The 17,202-nt window shown below is 42.2% G+C and overlaps 1 protein-coding gene across 1 annotated transcript in view; it reads left to right on the forward strand.

Annotated features, from left to right (window-relative positions):
• The first annotated feature begins 8,286 nt into the window (after nucleotides 1-8,286).
• The window catches only part of slc6a11b (solute carrier family 6 member 11b), a 28,116-nt gene continuing 19,200 nt past the window's right edge, over nucleotides 8,287-17,202 (forward strand). The window contains exons 1-6 of the mRNA XM_079578870.1: nucleotides 8,287-8,563; nucleotides 9,771-9,998; nucleotides 11,616-11,750; nucleotides 11,863-12,003; nucleotides 12,420-12,501; nucleotides 14,619-14,751. Coding sequence (XP_079434996.1) covers nucleotides 9,785-9,998; nucleotides 11,616-11,750; nucleotides 11,863-12,003; nucleotides 12,420-12,501; nucleotides 14,619-14,751 — 705 coding nt within the window. The 5' untranslated portion in view covers nucleotides 8,287-8,563; nucleotides 9,771-9,784. The remainder of the gene's footprint in view (nucleotides 8,564-9,770; nucleotides 9,999-11,615; nucleotides 11,751-11,862; nucleotides 12,004-12,419; nucleotides 12,502-14,618; nucleotides 14,752-17,202) is intronic.

Consider the following 17,202-nt stretch of genomic DNA (forward strand, 5'->3'; position numbering starts at 1 on the left):
TGATTATGGCCCAACTGCTCTGGTTGTTAAACCTACAGTATGAATGACATTATTGTTGCTAACAATCTGTACCAAATAAAATGGCTAGCATGTATACGTCTTAAAGACTGCTCACTGCTCATCTCTCAAATCATCCAAACAATAACATATTTTAAACCAATAATTTTGACAATGCGGATGATGACTTGCAATAGTACTCTCACCTGCCTCGATGTACTGTATTTAGACGCATGCGATTTGTGGAAAAACCAAGAAAAAGACAAATATAATAAATGCCAACAGGTTAAACACTTTGGCATATTATATATTATTGACTTAGCCGTTCATGGGTAAGTGAGTAAGTGTTCATCTTGTTTTTATGATATTTTTTTATCTATAACAATAATTGTAAATAATAAAGAACTCAATGTCTTTGTTCATTTAATACTATGCAAAAACGTCATGCTTTTTTCTGATTGTCACCCTTGAAAAATCCTAGAGTGTGTTGCTGGAATGTTTGTGGTCTCCCAAAAAGTCGAAACGTGTGATGTAAATTATTTTCTAGCCTGGAACGAGTTAAATTATATTATAATTATTATCATTACTATGAGAAACTTATGGACATGGTTCGGAAGTTGTTGGAAAGTTGTCGACGAACTCTTGCTCTTGCTTCTTGACTGTCCCGAATACTCTTCTTTTTTTTTTTGACAGGGGGGAGCGCAAGTGGAGACAAAAAAAATAAAAAATGCTGTACAAGAGGATTTTAAAAAAAAGTAACAAAAAAAATGCAAAAATCACTTAATAAATGTCGCGGAGCAGCATGACCCAGCATGGTGTGTCCTGGCCCTGGTCACATGACTTCTTATATGTGTGTCATCTGTTCATGTACCTGTCACCCAGTAAAGTGTCTGTTTCATTTTGAATGTTCAACCGATTTTCGACTAGTGTTTCCATGTTACTGTTACATACCAACAGAAACTTAAAGCATGGGGAACAACCTGTGGAACATTTTTTTTAGTGGCGTTTAAAGCCACACTGCGTAATATTTCACCCAATCAATACAATGAAATAGTACCCAAAGAAGAGTGTCTCGCCACTGCTCAGACCTGACTCTTTACTCTGGCACACATAACCTGGATTCTTTCGCAGTGTGGCTTTAAAATATTTTCATTTTCAATATATGGTTGTATCCTGTCGGCGAGATAACTGCTATCGCTCGGTCACAATTAGGTTCACCTCTTCTTCTTCCTTGGAGACGTTTTGATAGATCCTGACCCCTGCAGACTGGGAACAAACCCCTCTATAGAGCTGCGGGTTTGGAGGTGCTTTGCTTTGAGAGATGCTCTGCTGTGGATTGGTTTAGTCTTAGCATGTTAGACCTTGTTCAACTCATAGACATAGTATAGTCCTTTTATCGACCGGGTTGAACTCTAAAGTTTGCCAAGCTGTAGCCATCTGGCCAAAATGGCTGATATATCATATAGTCCTTTATATGGACTGTGCATTTCATCTGTTTCACTGCACTGGTTTCTAACTCATGCACTGGACCAAAACAATTATCAGTGTCACAGTGACTGACTAATTCAATAAAATAGAGTAGTGATGTAATGTTATGCCATTCTGTTTTGTAGCCTACATTGACACCCACAATATGGGCTTCTACGACAGCAAAAATATAGGAATTGGAGGGAATGATTGTAGTCTACATAACGCAGGATCTAATATCCACCAGAGGGCAGTATTTCACAAGACAACGGCCCATAATACATCAATAAGATGACACTTTGTGTGTACTTAGCTTATAAATTTGATCAACACCAAATGGTGAGACATGGGCTACACGGTGTTAGTGCTGTTGGCCTGTGGCAAGACTCAGTGTTTGCTGTTAGCGTGAAAGTGTCCAGATGAATGAGAAATGATGAGGTGGTACCAACCTGGCCAGTTATTGTGAGAAAAAAGAAAAGAAAAAATGTAGCATCACAATTTACCAATGTAGCCTATATTATAGGTGTGTTATGCAACTTTTTATTTAAGAAAAACAACAAAAACTATTTGACCTTTCAGTGACCCAGCGGATGCTTGAGTCGTCAGCATAGCCACCATCCTGATGGCCTGTAGGGCGCTCAAGGATCAGTTGCTTTTTAGGTTTTCATTGCTGGTTAAACTGTACCCTACCAGAAATCCTAAAAAAAAAAAAAAACATTAAATTGATCCTAAAGCATCATAGGAGCCTACGGGATGGAAAGTAAAGGCTCCAAAAGCTAACCACCCTCACAGCCGCTGGGTCACTGAAAGGTCAAATAATATGAACTTCTTTTTTTCCTCATAAAAAGTTGCATAGTGCACCTTTAATTTATTCCATATGTGAATATCATCAGCATTCCTGTCAGGCCTTGGCGGGAGCTGTGGCCGTGAATACCGAGTTTTCTCCCACAAACATGCCCCGCTCCAGAGCAGTCCAGGGTGCATTCAGGCCTCGGAGCCAGGAGCCATTTCCAGGAAGAAAGGCTCCCTCTCGGGCCCCAAACTTTGAATCCCGCTGCTTCCCTTTGGCCGATAGAAAAGTCCCGTAACTGACAGGCCTTTAAAACACGCCAAACACCGCGGCACTGCGGAGGAGTTTGGGCTCCACTTACTCCTTTCTCTGCGAGAAACTGGATGAAGCAACAAACTGCGAATACTTCACTGTTGTTAAATTTGTTTTTTAACTGATTTGCCTTTAGCTGGGGAGGTTCCTTGAATAATCTTCTACATTTAAGCTATTGATAGGTAATTAGGCCTAGAGTGATATAAAACATAGCCTAACAATTTGACTGTTATGAAAGGAAATGTTATTGGGTCAAAGCTTAGAGCCTTTGTTAAACTTTTCGGTAATTTGTTAGCTCTTCATGTGGGATATATTCTATAACTATGGGGAAAAGCGATACTGTAAATGCACTACCAGACTTCAGCCACCAGAGGGCACTAGTGCCGCAGAAGTGATGAGGGACCCGTGGCGCCCGCGCTGTCAGAGGTGAGTGAGCAGTCAAACATCTGCAGGATGAATCATGTAGAAAACAGACTTTTATCCACATTTCAGTGGTGCATTTGTGTCATTTATACTTAAAAAAAAACTTAACTAGAACAGGATGCCGTTGCAGGTTAAAGATATCATCATATTCTGCAGCTTATTCTTCATGTGCTCATCTTCAGAAAGGAGGTAAGTCGACTACATGGTGTCCAAAACACTTTAAATTAAGCCCCTTTAGGCCTGACCTTTTTGTGGGGTAGCCATATTGTAAAAGAAAAAAAAAAAATGATTTGATATGATTTGTTGGTGTTACATGGTCCACCCAAATTGTCCATTTTGACTCTGAAAGGTCTAAAGGGTATTTACTTTTTAGTTAATCTGGGTATAGTGCCTTTAATTATTTTGTGCTGATACATATTTTCCTGAATTAGACACAAAACAGTCTTTCTGCGCCACAGCTGACTTGAGATAAGGCTGAGACAGGGTCTTTATTTATTTTATCTCCCAAAGTACAACCTACAAAATAAAAGCTGAAATAATTTGAAAAAAGTCCTCCCACGCTCCTGCTTTGTCAGGCCACTGTCACGGACTAGTACTTGTCCTGATTCTATCAAACTCATCTGCTCTGACCCTGAACTGACTGCTCTATGATTACCTGCAGCTCTCTGTCTGTCTCGCTCTCCTCCTCCTCTTCCTCCTCCTCCTCCTCCTCCTCCTCCTCCTCGCTGCACACACTCTTTCGCAGGTGTCAGATGAAGTTGATTGATTGAAAGTGGTGGGTGCTGCCTCTGTCCGGATCAAACTGTCCCTGAGGTAATAGAAGTAGCCATTGACCCCACCCTCCTTCACAGATTGTGTTTTTGACACATTGTACTCGATTCCTTCATAAATAATCTGCAGGTTTAGATAATTGAGAATTGAGAAGATATTGTGGCACGTTTTTGCTTCAGTCACGCAGCTCACGCCCGCCTCAAAGCCTGCTCTGGTTCTGAAAGTCAAACAGCCAATGATTTTTCATGTACACTTTTCTAAAAAGGCAACTATTAAAGTTCAAAGGCTCCACAGAGGCTCTGTAAATAAAGACCAACGTGACATTTGTAATGAAAGCAAAGCATCTGCAAATACAGTGGGTTGCAAAAGTATCAGTGTGTGTCGTTAAGTGAAATGAAATTTACACATGACTTTAATTTTTTATTTTATATGAATAAACAACTGTAGTATCTAACCCCTGAGTTAATACTTAGTGGAACGGCCTTTTGCTGCAATCACAGCTGCAAGTCTGTTGAGGTTTGTCTCTACCAGTCCTGCACATCTTCAGACTGGATTTTTTACCCAGCATTCTTTGCAAAACAGCTCAAGTTCAGTTAGATTGGATGGAGAGCGCTTGTGAACCGCAGTTTTCAGATCTTTCCACAGATTCTCGATTGTATTTAGGTCTGGCTTTGACTTGGCCTTTCTCACACATGGATATTTTCTGTTTTCAGCCATTCCTTTGTTGCCCTGGTTTTATGTTTAGGGTTGTTGTGTCTTGCTGGAAGTTGCACCTGCACCAAAGTTTCAAGTCTTTTGCAGTTTCCAACATGTTTTTGTCCAAGACTGCCCTGTATTTGGCCTCATCCGTCTTCCATCAACTCAAAGCATCTTCCCTGTCCCTGCTGAAGAAAAGCACCCCCAAAGCATGATGCTACCACTATGTTTGGCAGTGGGGATGGTGTTTTTAGGGTTTTGTGCAGTGTTACTTTTACGCCAAAAAGTTCTGATGTGGTCTCATCAGACCAAAGAACTTTCTTCCACATTTTTGCTGTATCCCCCATGTGGCCTCTGGCAAACAGCAAACGGGACTTCTTATAGTTTTCTTTTAAAAATGCCACTCTGCCATAAGGCCAGATTTGTGCAGTGGACGACTAATAGTTGTTCTGTGGACAGTTTCCCTCACCTGAGCTGTCGCTCTCTGCAGTTCATCCAGGGACATCATAGGTTTGGTCAGTAAGTTTAGGACGGCCGGGTCTTGGTAGGTTTGCAGAGATGCAGATGCCTTTCCATTCCTGGATGGTGTTTTTAACTGTACTTTGAGAGATGTTCAAAGCTTTGGAAATCTTTTTATAACCCAATCCAGCTTTATACTTCTCAATAGCTTTATCCCGGACCTGTCAGGTGTGTTCTTGGACTTCATGATGCTTCTGCTCCCCAATAGTCTCTTAACAGACCTCTGAGACCCTCACAGAGCAGCTGTTTTGAACTGACATTAGATTACACACAGGTAGACTCCATTTAGTCATTGGGTTAAGGTGATCATTCAGAAATCATCAGGCAACTTCTGAAGGCAATTGGTTGCACTAAAAGGAAAGGGGTATAGATACTTTTGCAAACCCTACTTTTCAGATTTTATTCATAAAGCAAGGTTCAAAATCATGTATAAATTGAATTTCACAGTGAACATCAAAATCAATATCACATAAAATTCCAATTATATATATTTATCTTTATGGTCCATAGCGTGGCAGAATGTCAAAAAGTTAACGGGGGGGCCATACTTATGCATACCACTGTAAGTGATCAATGGAAATATTAAAATGAAACCCATACAGCTCCTTCCCCTATTCTTCATTCATTTCATGACCCGTCGGTTTTAGAGGACAGCCCAGGGAGAAAGGGAGTGAAGAGAGGGCAGAGAGATATCCAGTTTTTTTTTGTCTATTGGGAAAATGATTGAGAATGTTTTATTCGCTCTTGACATTTGTAATATTTAAGTACAACACGTTCTCCTTATGTGTCATTTCGTTTTGCCCATGTTGCAATGTTAACATGTGAGAAACACTGGAGTTGTGTTTTGCTTCTTTGACGCGTGTTGAAGTAAATCTTCATATACAGCCCATCTCAAGTACTTCTACTGCAAAATATTCCTTTTCCACCTGATGGCACCTAATATTTTACAACTTTATTCCAACTATTTCACCCCACTGCTACAGAAGAGAATTCACCTATTTAGTTATTGGGACTAAATTCCTACTGTACCTGTTTTCTCTTAGGCAATGTGTAGTTATGTTTAAGTAACCACACAAAGTACTTTACAAAGGCAGAAATAGAGTGCTATGGAATGGGAGAAGTTAGACACGCCACTTTGTTGTGTATTAACCCCAACAGTGTAATTGTAAAAGAGACTCTGGTAAATGAATCTACAGTAAATAGCAGCGATGTGAGTGTGAACATGCATATTAGCGGTGATCTCCTCCCCTCTGGTGTCTGTTGTAGCATAAATACAGACTTGACTTGTTTGAATGGCGCGCTGCTGAGGTGCTGCCAGCCTCTTTGGGTGGCCACACTTCTCATGCGGGACGCTTCCTCCTCTCTCTCACTGACGGGTGACCCCAGAGTAAAGGCTTTCCGAGGCTTTCACTGCGCTGGAGACGACAAAACGCGCACCCCAAAAGAAGACATTAGGAAGAAGTTGTTTGAGGAAAATCAACATGGGTTATTTGTTGGTGGTTATGATGTGCCATCGTTCATCATTGGGAGGTGACAGGTGTGATACAGTCTGAATGGGGGCACTTTTTTTTTTTTGGTGATGGAGTGACTTCTGCAGCATACAAAAGCACAGAGTTTGTATTCACCAAAGTCGTCCCAAAGCCACAAAGGAGTCGGACCTCAATAATAAGTCGCTCCGGGTCACGGCTTTTCACCAACTTCCCACCAACAGTAGACAACAAGGGGATACAGGACACTATTTGACTTAAGGACTCAATAATGAAATGTGTGGAAAAGGGATTTTAAAGGTGCAGTTTTTGGTGATTAGGAACATTTGTGATTCCGATTTTTAAGTTAGTGTAACTCCAGCACATCCCAAAGATTCTTAATGGAATTAAGATCTGGACTCTGTGACGGCCAATGTGTGAGAATGATATCACACCATCCCTGTCTCTTTAACAATGTGAGCCCCATGAATCCTGGCATTGTCGTTCTGGAATACACCCATGGCATCAGGGAAGAAAAAATCCATTGATGGAATAACCTGGTCATTCAGGATGTTCAGGTCGTCAGCTGATCTCATCCTTTGGGCACTTTGTGTTGCTGAACAACTGCAGTAACACCAGATCAGAACAGTTCAATCCAGTGCACGTTTGTTTTGGGTCGAGCAGTGTAGTTCCAAATATGAATGTAAATGAGCAATATGGTATGAGCTTAACTGTCCTATAGTCTTATAGGGTGAACGGTAGACTGTGTGTTTTTGTACTTACGACATTGTGAGGACCAGTTTCAGCTTTTAACCAACAGAGTGAGGACATTTTTGCAAAGTGAGTACATTTTGGGTGGTCCTCACTTATTTGAAGGACTGTTTGAGGGTCAAGATGTGGTTTTAGGGTTAGGGTTAGAATTGGATTAAGATTAGGGTTAGGATTAAGGATAGGGTAATAGGGGCTTGGGGTTAGGGTCTGGGTAATACATTATGTCTATTAGTGTCCTCACTAAGATCGAAGTACAAGATTGTATGTTTGTGTGTATTTCAATAGTTAAGACATTTTGTAAATTTTCATTTTGTGTAGTTCACCTGCTGAGAGATTGCAGATGGTTGAACCTATATCTCATGCAACACTACTATAATTTATAACAAGAACGTTTTACAGCCCCCTTTGCCTCACTAGATTTTTAGATTTTGTTTTTTGAGACGAATATCCAATCAGAAAGCAGAATAAGTTCCACATTTTGGCTTGATCCTATTGCTCTATCTAGCTCCACCTTTCCTCTGTCCAGTTCGAATTGGTTTGTGTGCAGGTCTCAAGTAAAAGCGGCTGATTTATTAAGATTGAGCCTGAGGTGGGACTCATAAACTCGCACTTGTGTCCGCTCAGGTTAAGTGGTGATTAAAACATACACTGCCTTTAACCAAATGACATCAAAACTACACATCTTACACCGGAGCACAGTGCCATCTGGTGGATTTATTCTACAATTCAGGAGTGTGCAGCTGTTGCAGCAAGTTTTCTGTTGGCAGATCAATGTGGTTATTTGGCCTAAATCGATTAACGTGACATCAAATGTTCCAAAGCCAAGGATTTGTTAACTTCACCTATGCTGAGGCACTTTACGCACCAGTATCGTTACGCACGTCTTTCTCTTTATATCCCACTTCACGTGATCAAATAAATGAATGGATTCACTTAAAGCAAACCCCTTTAAAAGTTGAATTTGGAGAAGTTGAATCTCTCCAAATGTGTGGGTCTGCTGGTGTCCGCGCGCTGTGCGCCGTCAGTACGCATTGGTCGCCACATGGCGCGTATCCAACTTCAAGCGCTTGAGTGGTGCGCGCAAGCGGGTTTGGAGCGCAGTCGTGTTCTCCATCGGCCCACACAGGATCTCCTCCCTCCGGCTCACACAGGACCTCATCCCTCCAGCTCTTTCTTTTGATGTTTCAAAGACATCCAAACGTCTAGACCATTACGCACAGACGGGTTTTTGGTTGTCGTCGTTTGGACCCTGGTTTCTTTTGACCTCCTGTTGAGCCTCAACCGTCCCGTGGGCTGGAAAAACATTGTTGGTGGGAGTTAAAAGACCTGTCTCTCTAGGACTAGGACACTGGTGAGTACAGAGTATGACTTACAGACTCGGTGAAGTAGCCTAGCTGTCTTCCAATGCTACTTGTTTTCAATCTGTCTTAGTGTGCGCTTATAGGCTTCTATATGACTTTTTAAAGTGAATATAAGGCTATTAAATCAAGCTCTACGTTTTACGTTTATCAGCCACTTATACCTATTTTAAAAGTAACTATCTCCAATTTGGCATGCAGGTTTACACTAAAAACACAGTTTTGATGCAATGTATATAAATCTTTATCTAATTTGAATGTGATGGTGGGATGGTTAAGCAGCTTGTTTGCTTCTTAAAATACGTGTATTTTGCTGTAATGATCAAACTCGTTGTGAGGTAAAAATATATTGCATAATAACATGTTTTTCCTTGACAAATGCATTATTAATGCGCTCTCCAGATGTCGTCTACTGCACAGGTGGCAGAACAGCACATTTATTATTGTTCGAGTAGAAGGGAGACATTTGAGGTGGTTTCTCGTCTGTTTTTCCCTTAGTCGACAAGGTTTCTAACTAAATGTTGATGTAAAAGTACTAAAAGGCTCTTTAGCAATTGATAATATAATTTAACCACTCCTGAATATTGTGTGCAGCCCGACTTATCTTCCCCATTTGACTTTTTCTTTTAAATATTTTAGTTATTCACTTATTATTGTTCTTGGACCCATTTTGTACATGAACATTTTGTAGATTTTGTGGCATTTTTAGGAACAAAAACACATTTCCATACGAGTGAGTGGTCAAGAACTTTATAAGTACATTTCTCGGAACGCCCACAGAACTTCACTTTATAATTCTGACGGGACTTTATACCTTTATTCCTCATCGTGCACATTCACAATGAGGAATAAATACAACTGTGTGTGGAGTCCATCAACAATGGAGAACAAGTGAAACACTCAACATAACTCAAAGGTTTGCTTGAGTTATTTTTCATCTGTGTTGTTGCACTTCACATGGTTGACACTGCCAGTCTGGCCACAGCTGCCCTGGGGTAGACCGTCGAAATCGAGGCTGTTTATCACGCCATCACACACCCCATTCATAACAATGTCTTTCCTATGAACACAATATCGGTTTTCACCAGTTGGAGCCAGGATTTGAAACCACTGACCTTGAAGACCTGTGGGCAAAGGCTCTAACCGCTAAGCCACTGTTTACGAGCCTGAAGTGTGTGTGTGTGTGTGTGTTTTTGTCAGTGCGCGCAGGAGTCATGACGGCTGAGAAGAGCGGCCCGGTGATAAACGGTAAACCCGAGGACTCGAAGGATGGGGACAGTTCCAGCTGCAGCTCTCAGAATCAGAATGTCGGCTACGAGAGAGGCCAGTGGAGCAACAAGATCGAATTCATCCTGTCCGTGGCCGGAGAGATCATCGGCCTCGGCAACGTGTGGCGCTTCCCCTACCTCTGCTACAAGAACGGTGGAGGTAGGACCCAAGACAGGAAGAGTTGTGCATAAGGGCATGTCCACTATAGAAAAATCTAGCACTGCACCCTCATGGTAAATCCTGAAAAGCCTGGAGTAAGGTACATTACCCTGATTTGACTTGATTTTCTCCACTGTAAAGGTAAAAAGGAATCGGTCGTTCTTCGGTCGGCGCTACTGGCCTCAAGAACGTTGTGCGTCTTTCCTTACAAGTTTCGTCTTTAGTTGTCAATTGTTTAGCCAGCGCCTCGTACTGTCTTTTTGCTCACAGTGTCTGGCAGTCTGAAAGTCTTCCTTGTTTTCTTGTTTGTTACTATGCTACAATCTGAAAAACTGTCTGTGATTATGGCAGAATGACCATACTATCATTACCGTTGACTTGCTTACTCCATGTAGTAAGCAAGTCAACAATCCGAAACATGTGAAGACTGTTTCATGCATTTGTGCAGCATGTTTTATGCTGTGTCTGATGGCAGTGATCCCTCCTGTATTTTGCAGGTGTCAGTCAGGTGTCATTACTGCTCAGTGTGGGGTCGGTTCGAAAGGTTAGTTGCGTTGAAAGATGGAGGGAGAGCTGTACCTTAACTTCTTAACTCCCCCCTTAACCGAGTGCATTTTCTCCAGAAAAGCTGACAGCCTATAGGCTATATAACGCCTCATTTAAAAGCTAAGACCTACAAAACTAATCAAAATGGATGGCGTTGTTGCCTTGTTGTAATCAATGTTATTTTCACTTTTTCATCGCTTTTTTGTCACTCTTTTGTTGTTGTTTTTGGGGCTCTTTGATTTGTTGTTACCTTTTTGTCACTTTTTTGTTGCGTTTTTGTAATTTTTTCATAGTTTTTTGTCACCTTAATTGCCACTTTTTGTTGCGTTTTCATCCTGGTTTTTCTTTTTTCAAGGAGTTTTCATATTGGGGTAAAGCCAAACAAGAGAAAATGTGCTCGGTTAAGGTGGGGGTTAAGAGATTAAAAGGCATTTACTTTTTCACCAAAATATATCTTGCAAAATTCTCGTTAGGATTCTGTTTAAAAACAACGACCAATTTCCCCTCTGGTTTGACCTTTTTGTGATGTTATTAATTTCACCTCTTTATTGGACGTAGACGTGACTGTTGCCAAGTTTCTGTTCCATTTAACCTTCCCTCTCCCCCAGTGCTGCATTTCAGACGAATGATGAAAGGTGGATTATTTCCATCTAGGAAGTTTAGAATTCCTTTAGAATTCAAGACATTAAAGCTATGCATCTATGTAAACAACATCCTTATATTAACCAAATGTTTCTTTACACCAGATAGAATTAAAAACATGCTGGTTGAAATCTGGTAGACTGTGGCCAATAACAAATGCTCACATCACTGATGCAGTGAAGTAAAAGTTTTACCATTCCGAAGTATCTGAAGTTGAACCTCTCTGTTTATCCAAGTTAGCAAGTAGTTATTACAAGCTGGAGCAGCGTTCCCATTCATTTGACCCCGTCAAAGCCTGAGTTCCCAGTTGTCAGGGACGGGACATGGTTTTAGCGATCTCAAGTGGAGGTTTTGTAGAGACTGTAGAGATCACAAACTCAAGTTCTTCTATACTAAGATCAATTTAAATCTCTCTTTCTCTTTACTCAGGTGCGTTCTTTGTGCCATACGTGATCTTCTTCATCTGCTGCGGTATCCCCGTCTTTTTCCTGGAGACTGCGCTGGGACAGTTCACCAGTGAAGGAGGCATTACCTGCTGGATGAAAATCTGCCCTTTGTTTGAAGGTATAGGACCTACTGTACAGGTGTACAATCTCGATGAGTTCAGCTTCCTGTTAACTCTTGACTCTATTTACCCGAGTGTTTAAGTAAATAGTAACCAGTAATGTCTGTCTAGGCATTGGATATGCGACGCAGGTGATCGAGGCTTATCTAAACGTCTATTACATCGTGATTTTGTCGTGGGCCATTTTCTACCTCTTCCAATGCTTCACCACTGAGCTGCCCTGGGCCGGCTGCGGACACTACTGGAACACAGGTGGGAAGTGCTACTGCAGCATAGAGCTAAGACTTCAAACGATTTCATGACAAATCATCATCCAATTTAGATCTACTACTATGGAATGTATAAATATAATTTATTTAACTTTTGCCATGTACCAATGGGCAAGTGCCAGTACTCTCCTTCAAACACGGACTGACTTTTATGGAACACGAACAACAATCGAACAATAAAACTATGACTGATACAACAATGGGTTGTCTGATAACTGGAAGCTTTGTTGTGTCCTTGGACAAGACACCTCACCCACTTTGCCTGTTTATAAATGTAGTGTTTGAGTGAGAGTTTAATGGCGGCTGGAGGGGCAGTTAACAGAGCACTGATTGTCTGAGATTAGCTTCATTTACCTGGAAACGTTGCAGTGATTCTATGCAATTCTGTTTTTTCCCCAGAGTACTGTGTGGACTACTATGGAGAAAACGCTACCAACATCACCAACACCAACGCCAGCTCTCCGGTCATCGAGTTCTGGGAGTGAGTACAACTTTTTTTTATACCTGACTCTTATCTGACTCTAAAACTGCAATGCAAATATTATTCCAAAATTCTGCTGCCCCGCATTGCAACCCTGGTACACTTGCTGCAAAGTCAAGTGACAAATGATCTCAGCTTCTGTTCATTATGATCAAAGAGGGCCTTTGTGCTTGCTGATGGCTTATTGGTGTGCTCCAAATGTTGTTATGTAAAACCTGTCGGGCCGCCGCAGACACTTGCCCTGACCCGCCGACCGCTCCATTCTAAACACTCGGCTCTTTCAGATGAGATGGTACTGGCCGGGAGAACAGCTGTCGCCCAGTGAGAGGCACTTCCTCCAGAGCGGCCTGAGTCAGATTACTGGCTCGTGGACCATCGATGATCTCACTATATTCAATACACCATGAACGTTACATATTTAGATACGTGGCTAGTGGTCTTGTATGGATCCGAGCCATGGCACGGCTGGCAAATCTAGATATTGGCTGGGTCTTGGTCAGTCTTTGCCAATTCATGTTTTGGCTGGAATCAGTAGAGTAACACACTGTGCTGAATAAGCAAAAATACTGTAATAAGCTACAATCGGGAACTTTGCAAAGAAGGAGTCTTAATTCAGTTAAAGGTGCATTATGCGTCTTTTTGTATTTGTATGAGTGGTCAGCATGGTGCCTTTACTTTCCATCCCAGTGGTTTCTATGACACTCCAGGATCAATTGATTGGAATGTTTTCACTGCAGACTTGCCAAAAAACCTACAAAACAATTGATCCTGGAGCATTGCAGAGACACGTCATCGAAAGTAAAGGTGCTATGCTGACCATTCAAACAGCCATCGGGTCACTACAAGGGCAACCATGCACAAATATAAACTTTTTTTCCCACATAAAAAGTTGCATAATGCACCTTTAGGTATGCTATTTGTTTTTACATGTCATTTGTGCTATGCTAACACAGATGAACAAAATCCATTCAAACACGACTCTCTTTTGTTTTGCCAGACAGAAGTTCAAGGTTAACCTCTTTACCCCAGTTTGGCATTACCCAAATCTGAAAGCTCCTTGGAAAAAAACGTCAAAATAGCGACGACTAAAACGTGACAAAAAAGAGACAAAAACATGCCGGAAAAGCAACAACAAAAACCTACGAAAACACAACAGAAAAACAACAGAAAAAGAGACAAAAAAAAACCCATGGCAAAAAAACGCTTCTAACATGTGACAAAACCGCGCCAACAACACGACAAAATGAGGCTGTTGCTCTCCAGTCGAGGAGTTTTTAGATTTGGGTAAAGCCGAACTGAAGACAATGCAATAAATGTTAAGGCGGTGGGTAAGAGGTTAAATATTACTATTCTTCTTGATCATTTCAGCCCATACAGTCAGAGGAGGTGAGCCATGTCATCCATTAGCTCCATGTTGCTAATAACTGCGCTAATAAAGCTACGTCTCAAATCTCAGGGAACATTCGTAGATTCTCCACCAAAGTCAAAACTGAATCATCAAGTGCACAATGCATCAAGTCGATGTGCTTATCAAGTGATTTAAGCGAGGTTAGCAACACCCCTACCCAGTAGAACCTGTTTACACCGCTCCTCTCAAAATGTCCTTGATGTTTTTAAGAATCTGTACAAAAGTCGCTCTGACCCAGCGTAGAGGGGACGAGATGGACTACGTAGTTGGACTGATTTTGTGTGTGGCCTCTCACCAAGAACATGTCACAATGATCAATGTCCCTCTGAGCTCGGGGCGAAGGAGGTGAACATTTGGCAGATCCTGAGCTTTGTGCTTTCTCCTGAACTCGAACACACTTTAAAACCATTGTTTCACAGGCGCCATGCTGCGATTCCTCCGTAATATCAAAGTGCAGGAGGGAATTAGGTTTTTGCTGCGTGCACCTGCTCTCACACAGGGCGAGGAGAGGGGGCATTTCTTCACTCTTTCCGTCACCTCGAGAGCAGCATTGCATTTTTTACTACATAAGAAACAGTGGCTAAAAGGCTATGGAAATTGTGACGAGACGTGGTGATCACTTCTGTATCCAAACATGTCCCATGAGCAATAGAAATGTGCTAGGTTAGATTTACCGCAGCTTCTTCTGAGCCTGTGTTTTCTGTCGTAGGCGCCGGGTGCTGAAGATCTCGGACGGGATCGAACACATGGGCGGTGTGCGCTGGGAGTTGGCCATGTGCCTGGCTCTGGCCTGGTTCATCTGCTACTTCTGCATCTGGAAAGGCCCCAAGTCCACTGGCAAGGTACTATGATTCTTTATATGGTTTTATTAGCCAAAATATGCAAGTGAATTGGATCGGAAATCTCAAAAAACACTAAAGAGTTGTTGTTTCTTATTAGTTAACATGGTTAGTAGCAGCAACCTCCCTCTCTTGGTGCAGCTACGTTGTTTGCCTTTTCCTGCGAACTGCATTTGTGGTTTCTGTGCTCCAATCTGTTTTACTGGATGCTTTAGTACGTCTTTGCCGTGTCTTGTGGAGGTTCCATTGATTTTTTTATTGCAAAGAGTTCATAATGGTCCTGAAGAAGCAGCTTTTTAAAAGTAAACAAACAGCTAGCTTAAAAGACATTTGAGACCGACAAATGTCTTCTTCTGAAACACTGAAGAGGCACCAAGAGCCCCCAGACCTGCAGCACAGCGGGAAACAAGGAAGGGACAAACGAGGAGGTATCCGGGCAAGACTCACAGCTAAGACACATAAGCCTCTGTCCCTACTATTGTTCTGGCTAATGGACGTTCACTGGAGAATGAAATGAACTGCTAAGCGCTTCTCAGAAGATGGTGAAAGACTGTTGTGGAACGTAGGGAGCTGCGCAGGAAGAAGAGGAAGGTAGAGGTGGAGCTGACCAGTGCAGGACACCACGCTCTGAAACAGGAACAAACACAGGAGTCAGTTTCAGAGGATCAGAGGAGACTGAATGCTGTTCTCCAGTTTCCCCTATCTCCCGAAACATTCTGGTCAGGTCGGCCCACAGCGGCTCAGGACTAACACCTGAACACAATTGTACACTGTTGTACAATGACAAATAAAGCACTTACTTAGACTTACTTACTGGCACTGAAATATAATACCATGTTGCTTTCAAATATGCTTTCTGTGTGTACATGCAAAAAAAACCATAGATCTCCTGACTGGTAGCCCAGATGGAAGGAGGAAACGCGTGTGGAATTGTATCTGGGACTTTCTTGCTGTGAGGCAGGATTGCTGCCGACCGTGCTACCACAAATTGGTTCTTTTCATTTCATGCATTTTCATGTCAATTAAAATGGTGTAGAGTGAGAAACGTCGATCGATGAAGATAACCTGGAGCATTTGCAACTCTTCAGTGACGTCCTTCTCTTCTCTCTGGTTCTTATAGTAAAAGACACAAAGTTGTTTGCTCCCTCCGCCGCCATCTTACCCTCCCATTGCTCTGCCCTCTGTCAGTGTTGTCTAGCAGCCGCTCTCAGCACCTTCACCAACTCCGCAAACTCCTCACATATTCACCGCACGGGGAGAGGACAGGGGAGAGGAGAGACGGAGAGTCAAAATTAATGGCCCCGGCATTGTACATGACGCTGACAAAACAACTAACGCCTATATTTCTTTGAAGTGCTTTTTGTGGCGGAGCTGAAGTAAAGTGGTGGGAGAAAGCTTCTTCATGGCTCCGATTTAAGATTGATTTGCGCATTCAGGAGAGGAAAGCAGCGCGATCATGAGGCGCATGCAGAGTACCCCCTCTCTCTCTCTCCCTCTCCCTCTCTCTCTGTCTTTGAGAATGAAGCAGAGAAGCCCATTCAGTTGCGCTAAGCTGTTTGCTCGTTGGCCCCTGTTTTTGCAGCCATTCTCACATTCAGGCTCCTCTCTCGGGTGAAATTTACGGCGAGGCAGGGGCCGCGCTTCGACCAGTAAATTTGTGCCGGCTTAAACGTTTGCCCGCGGTGAGCTGGAAGTGAGCACACCAGTTCATGGGGGGAATGAATATTGGGGGTCTTTATCTTCTCGATGGGGAGAAGGATTTGGAGATGTAATGATTTGGGGGTTGACAAATGAAATAAGGGAGATGACTATGAGATCATTGCTTCCGCTTCCCAGGTGGTTCTGAAATCTTTCTTTCAGCGTTTCAAAATTTGATGAAAATCATGATTCCAAAATCATGATTCCACAAGATTCACTCATACGGCCTTTTGTACCATAAATGCACATGTGTGAAACATTATCTGTGTTACCAGTGGAGGGAGCTAATTTTATCCCACGCCTAAGTGTCTGACTTTGGAACAGATATTGCCGTGTTCATAGACAGACAGACGGACACATTGGAGTCACCAACTTGAACTAGTGTGGAGGAGCATTGTGTTTTTTCTTTCTGATTCCAGTAGACATCAGTCATTATCACAGATTATCATTAAATCTACCTATTATAGGGTAGTTTTATGTGAGAAATGGTTGTGTTGTCAACAATAAAGTCTATTAAGCCCAGACTGCGGCTCAGTTCTGTGCCTGTCGGCCTGATAGCCCAAAAGGGAGAGCCCTCAGTCCATTATTGATTTGTTTTTGTTTCCGTACAGCTTTGCAAGACAAAAACGTGAATCAGGACGAACCGCATAGTCTAGACTTATTCAACATCCGCGACTGAGGACAAAAGCACGTGTAACCATTTTCTGCATGTCTAATATAGGAACATGTTGGATAAAAAAAACAAAATCAAAGATC

Source organism: Gobius niger, assembly GCF_951799975.1.
Source record: "Gobius niger genome assembly, chromosome: 20".
NCBI classification, from domain to species: domain Eukaryota; kingdom Metazoa; phylum Chordata; class Actinopteri; order Gobiiformes; family Gobiidae; genus Gobius; species Gobius niger.